At 44.9% G+C, this 6,169-nt stretch overlaps 1 protein-coding gene across 1 annotated transcript in view; it reads right to left on the bottom strand.

Moving 5' to 3' along the window:
• HMOX2 (heme oxygenase 2) overlaps positions 1 to 5,799 on the bottom strand; it is a 12,004-nt gene extending 6,205 nt beyond the window's left edge. Inside the window, exons 1-3 of the mRNA XM_019540026.1 lie at positions 5,652 to 5,799; positions 2,136 to 2,253; positions 1,213 to 1,704 (exon numbers count right to left, since the gene is read on the bottom strand). Coding sequence (XP_019395571.1) covers positions 1,213 to 1,704; positions 2,136 to 2,253; positions 5,652 to 5,740 — 699 coding nt within the window. The 5' untranslated portion in view covers positions 5,741 to 5,799. The remainder of the gene's footprint in view (positions 1 to 1,212; positions 1,705 to 2,135; positions 2,254 to 5,651) is intronic.
• Between the last annotated feature and the right edge of the window lie 370 nt (positions 5,800 to 6,169).

Genomic DNA, 6,169 nt, shown 5'->3' with positions numbered 1-6,169 from the left:
GACTTCCTGCCCTTTGGGCAGGGGGCTGGACTCGATGATCTCCCGAGGTCCCTTCCAGCCCTAATGTCTATGAAATCTATGAAATGTCTGTGGGTGCTCTCAGCCTCCTGTAAATGCATTCCCCCATGAGTGACTGGTGTCTCCTCAATCGGGGGGGGCACCTGCAGAAGCCACCGCCAGCAGAGGCCCTGTCGGGGGGGCACCACCTATACTGATAGCATCAGTGACACAGCAGCAGGGGAGAATAGGCCTCCTTTGAACCAGGAGGAAAGCAAATTAGAACTCCAGCAGCATCTGCTGTGTTAGCCCCCAGCTCCCCAATCCAGCAACTCCAGAGTGCTGCCTCACCCCCCTCCTTTTTAATTTTAATAGTAATTTTGGATAAAATAAAACCAGAAAGCTCAAGTCATGATTACAGTTCCACTGTGTTCCAAGTCGACCACTGTATTAGATAGGAATCTCACCTTTACTGGTGGCAGGTGAGGGTGCAATACCTTGCAGTTGTGTGACAGGGTTAATTGGGTAGTTTTAGGAATAAGCTAGACAAGGATTTGTCTGGGATGATCTGGATAGGGATGATTCTGCCTCAAGCACAAGGTTAGACTAGATGACCTCCGGAGGTCTCTTCCAGCCCTGCTTCTCTGTGATTCCACAATTCATGCAGAAGTGGACAAGGTTTCAATAGCACAAGCAAGAACGTATCACTTAAGTGGAACAAAGCTGCTGGCAGATTTAGCCTCTGAGTTGCACTTTCACTGCAGAGGGAAGCCAGCTACACCTTTGCTTTGTCTACAGAAATTAAGACGGTTCTGGTTTTCTTGCCCAGCTGCCAACTCAGAGGTTAGGAGCCTTTGAATTAACTGAGTATACTGTACATCAGACACTTCCTTCACACTTCAGCATCAGAACAGAGGGCTGGCTGCCTCTAAATACAGATATCACAATAGCTCTCAGCAGCTCCAGGCAAGATTTGGATCCAATTGTGGTGCAAGCTGTACATATGAGTAGATACATTAGGCCTAGTCTTTACTTCCTGTGTAAAGAATATACAAGCTTGGCTCTTTACTCCTCCTCCTCTGAGTTGCCCTACTCCTGGATTTAGCCAATGACCTTAGTTCTACACCATCTAATAAAGAAAAAAACCTCCATTAATCTCCGAACTAGAAGATGAAAGCAGCACCACCTTATTAAGCATAGGCAGATGCTTGGTACCTGCATGTTGAATTTAAATGCTGCATTGGCTTCCTCCACAATCTTCTCCTTGGTTTTCTTGTCCAAGTCCAGGGCATTCATTCTTGCTCTGTAGAACTGCTTGAACTGCTGTGCATTGGAAATATTCTCAAATACATAGAACTGGATCCCTTCCCCCGAGCTGGGTAGCTTTAGGGCCCTCTGGGCCACCTTTTTCAGCACCTGCCCCCCTGACAGGTCCCCCATGTAACGTGTGTAAGCATGGGCTACCAGCAGCTCTGGCTCATGCTGTCCAACTTGATGGATTCTATCTACATAACACTTGGTTGCCTCTGAACACTGTATCTTCTCTTTCCAGTCTTCTCCATAAAAATATTCCAAGTCTTTAGCCAACTCTTCTTTTCGATGAAGTTCCAGAGGGAAGTAGAGAGGTGCAAATGCTGGATGGTCCTTGTTGTTGTCCATTTCTTCTTCCAGGGCAGAGTAGGTGAAGTAGAGTGCTACAGTTGCTAGCTAGAAGCAAAAGCATAAAACGTACATGAGAGATCAATTGCTGGAAAAAATGTCTATTAACGTAAAGAACGATGCCTGATGGCAAATACTTCCCATATGGACTTGGCCTTTCCCAGCATATGACCCATTAGGCTATGAAGTACTCTTGAAGACAAATGGTAGAAACCCCACTGCTTGGGACACACCAGGACAAAACTATTCTTGGATTCTCCTGGCACGCGATGCAGTGGTACCGTAATGCCACATAGGAGTCTATTAGCCTTTTCTGACCTAGCATTCTCATCTTGGCTACAACCCTACCCATATAACATCATACCAGCCAATTTTCTTATTGGGACTTAAGAGAATGTCTTCAATTTGGCATGAAGCTTCCAACTCTTTTCAACTGGACCAGCCCTTTGCTAATGGAGTAAGAGTGGGAAAGTGCAAACCTTAAAGAGCTCCTTCTTGATCTGTCCTTTCAGGAAGTCTTTGACAAACTGAGTGTTCTCTGCCCGATCATGGGACTCCTTGGTCCCCTCCTTTAGCAGCTCTGAGAGATCAGCGGGACTGTGAAGAACAGAAAAACACATGGGCGTTAGACCTGGACGATGCCCTAGGAAGACTGTAAGGGTCTTAGACGTACCCCAAGAACATCTGCACTATAACAGACCACACAGTTGGCCATTTTTGTGCTTCAAACAGGTCCTATATTAGGTCAGTAGAAGCGATGAAATCACTGCTTGACACTTCATGGTACCCATAACCAAAACACATCTTATTCCACTTGGACTAATTAACACCTCTCTCGGGACAGTTATCACCTAGCTTGGAGTACAGCCCCCAGGTTGCAGAAGCACTGGGTGTTCAGCTAGCCATTTCCCCTATTGTGTTTTGTATGGATGTGGTGGCCATGATATTTCAGCAGTGCTAAACGATAAAGCCTGAGAAGAAGAGCAAAACAGACTGCATCCAGTCACAGCTTTACAGAAGATTGCCAAGCACACAGCCAGAGAAAGTGGAGCAGTACATCCAGCAAACCTAGAGCTGCCATATCTAACAGGAATGTTCAGCTGGCATTGCCTGTTCAAAAGTCAAGCATGAAGATGAGACCAGCTCATAGAGGATGCTGTTTATACCCCTAGGCCAGAATGGTACAAATTCACATTCTAACAAATTTCTTTTTTTCTCCACCAATAACTGCACTTATTCCCAGAAAAAGATCCTAATAGGATATCTAGTTTTCAAGAATCCAAATAATTTTCATTTCAGAATTTAAAAATAGCAATACCTGTTAAAAACTGAAAGACTTCATTGAAACAGCCTAGGAAAGTCATCATAAAGAATCAAAAAGTTCTTTTCAGGACAAGAGAATTTGCTAATGATTTAAGTCATGTGTTATTTGCAGCTACAGAAGCAACATGACTACTAACCATTCCACTGAACATATTTCAAATGAAATATGGTTAGTGAAATAGAGCCAGCCTTAAAGCACAAAGCAGAATCAGCAGAAAGAACTTACTCAATTCCTACATGTCATTCAATTTGCTCTTCCTAGAGAGACCATGAACAAGGCAGGCAATTATGGTGACACTTCTGTCACAACTGCTCCAAGGGGTAGAATAGCCTCCAGTTGGACTTGGCTGTGGCTTTTCTGAGTGGAATAAGAAATAATAAATAACCTAGAGATGACAGATTCCTTGATGTATTTCAGGCCTCTGATTTATCAGCTCAAGACGTGGTCAAAAGGGAGGGGGGGTCCTATGCAAAACCGGTTCAATTCAAACTTGAAGGTCCAACATCTTGCCATTCATTAGTAGAGCCCCGAGAAAAATTGGGATTTTGTGGACTGTACGGATACTGTGAAATTAGCCCCACACTGCTATTTTTAAGCGTTGCGAGCCTGTGCCAGAAAAACGTGCAAAAGCACAAGTTTCTCTTTGCAGACCGGCAGTGTTCCAGCCTGCAAAGGGAAACCTGGGCTTTCACAGCATTTCAGCCTACAAGCACATGCTGGGGGCACAGCCAGGATGCAGCCAGATGAAGCTAAGTGTATAGGGAGGAGGGGAAGAGGTTTTGGAGGACCAGGGCATGTGTTGCCTGCCATAGGTGGCAGAATGCCAGGGCTAGCAGGACTTAGCCCCCCAAAAACCTTTCACAGCAGCTGACAACAGCACCAGCACCACTGCACTGCCATTCCACAGCACCCAGCAGTGCTTGGTGCACTGCTGCTACTCTGCCACTGCTTACAATCACAGCACATACTAGTCCTACAACAGACCCATGGGAGGAAGGGGTAGGGGTCAGGTGGGGCTGAGGCCCCCGCAAATATTTTCCCCCACTGCTTGGTGCCTGCCACACGTGGGGCATACACAGGTAAAGTATAATTTTTCATGGAATATTCACAGAACTGCCAGGACCCATTTGCCAAGATCAGTGGTAGTTCCATGAAAAATTATACTTTACCCACATGTGCTGCACATTTTCCAAAATAAATCTATGAGTTTGTCAGGGCCCTATTCATTAGAGCAGAAACACACCAATATAAAAACAGACATCTAGGAGGCCTCTTTCTCAGTAGCATAAGACTTGCTCATGCATTAGTACACCATGAGATCTTGGATTTTAGTAGCCATGACACTTACCCCTAAGCTTATTTTTTTAAGAGTTCCAGAAGTTTTTCTTTTGCTTTCAAGGCCTGTAACTAGTCTTTTAAGAAGGCTGCATAATTGACTAATGGATAATGTCAAAAGTTCATTCATCTCATGCCAATTAAACCATACCACTCACTCTATGATGTGCTCAATATAATTAGCATTTCTCTGCTCAGAACTAAATCACAGGCAGCTTTGAAGCCATAAAACCAATACACTATTTGTTGTTAATAAAAATAAAAGACAAGTTAAAATGAACATAGAGTGAAATGTTTACCAAAACTAATGCAAGTTTCACAGGATGAATCTCTTAATTCAGGTTCGTAAGTCCCTAAGTCCAATTCTTGCCCTGGCAAACGGCAGCAGCAAGCTTACCCTCCTCTCCTCCCATTTCCCTATACACAAGGAAGTGTGAAACCTTAAACTTTCCAAGTTGATTTCAGGAGAAAGAATAAATGGCAGGATGTATTCAAGTGTAATATGGAACATATTCCAAGCCATCAGATTCTAAGAGGAAAGACCAGAGCATCCTACTGTAAATGATAGGTAGAAACACTAATTATACTCCAGGAGATCCAATACCTTCTTTCCTACACCTTACAAGAGGTGAAGTGGGTACCCCAAGACAAGCAATGAGACATTCACACTCATCATCAGTAAAGAACTAGATGGCTCAAGGAATCAGTAATGTTGTCTAGCTAGTAGGCTTCCTGTTGAATCAGTCAGCCAGTCACAGCAAGTCACATTCTGCAGCTCCTCCTGTGACTCAGTCTCCCTACCTGTCAAATAGCATGACAGTGCCTACATGAGAATTTGAGCTATTTACCCCTTAAGCAGCACCGTACTGAGGCAGCCATACCAATTCCTGTCCCAGAGGTGGCATGTCTAGAACAGCATAGTGGTATCTCAGCAGAATGCTGTGGGAAAATTCGGGGAGCTTAAACCATTCCTCTTCTCTAGCCCTGGCCATTGCAGCCTAACTGCACCATGCCCAAACCACCAGTTGGGAAACTGTGAAGGAGGAGATCGCTGTGTGCACCCCAGGAAGACAAGCTGTATTTGAGCTGTGAATGCAGCATTCTGCCCAACTTCTCATTCTGGCCGTTCACTGATCTCTCTTCTCCTAGTGGGCTTAGAAGGAGAATAGGATAAAAACGTGCCCACATTCCAGACTTGCCTGCAGAACTGGAGGAAAGAGGACAGCAATATCATGTTTGCCTTTGACCTGCTCACCTGAATTTCCTGCTAGGAAATGTATAGTTCTGGTTGAACAGCTAACTGTTCACATTTCCCAAGAGGGCCCACAGGACTCACCTAACATCGCTTTCTTCTTCCATTTCTTCGTAGTGTAACACTTCTGCTTCATCTACTCCCTCTGAAGTCTCCATTACATCAGACAACATCGCCACACAGCCCCAGTCTGTTGTCCTCAACTCTGGCCCTGTTTGAAAACAAGCAGCATCTGTCAATCCAGCTATTCCAGCAATATTTTAGTGAATAAAGAACTGATGCAACACCTTAATACAGGGGACGCTTCCTAAACCATGAGGAGTAGGATAAAAGAAAGGCACTGACGGCTGTTAACTCAGAAACTGGCAGGGATAACTGACAGGCATGCCCCTGACAGTCTCACTGTGTCCACTCAACATATACAGCATTACCGATTAATGATCCAGTTGCATCTTAGACTACAAGAAGTCCCTGCAGCTCTGTGCAAAGGAACTGACAGCCTCAGCTCGGAGCCTCACATGCTGTATTAGAAGCAGGAAGCACACTGATAACCTGGCAGCCTTGGGTACAGAAGAAACCAGTGATTCACTGTGCAACCCAAG

The sequence above is a fragment of the Crocodylus porosus genome, unplaced genomic scaffold, assembly GCF_001723895.1.
Source record: "Crocodylus porosus isolate Cpor-Errol unplaced genomic scaffold, CroPor_comp1, whole genome shotgun sequence".
Taxonomy (NCBI): domain Eukaryota; kingdom Metazoa; phylum Chordata; order Crocodylia; family Crocodylidae; genus Crocodylus; species Crocodylus porosus.
The sequence above is the reverse complement of the archived record's forward strand: the minus strand, read 5'-3'. Positions and strand labels throughout refer to the sequence as shown.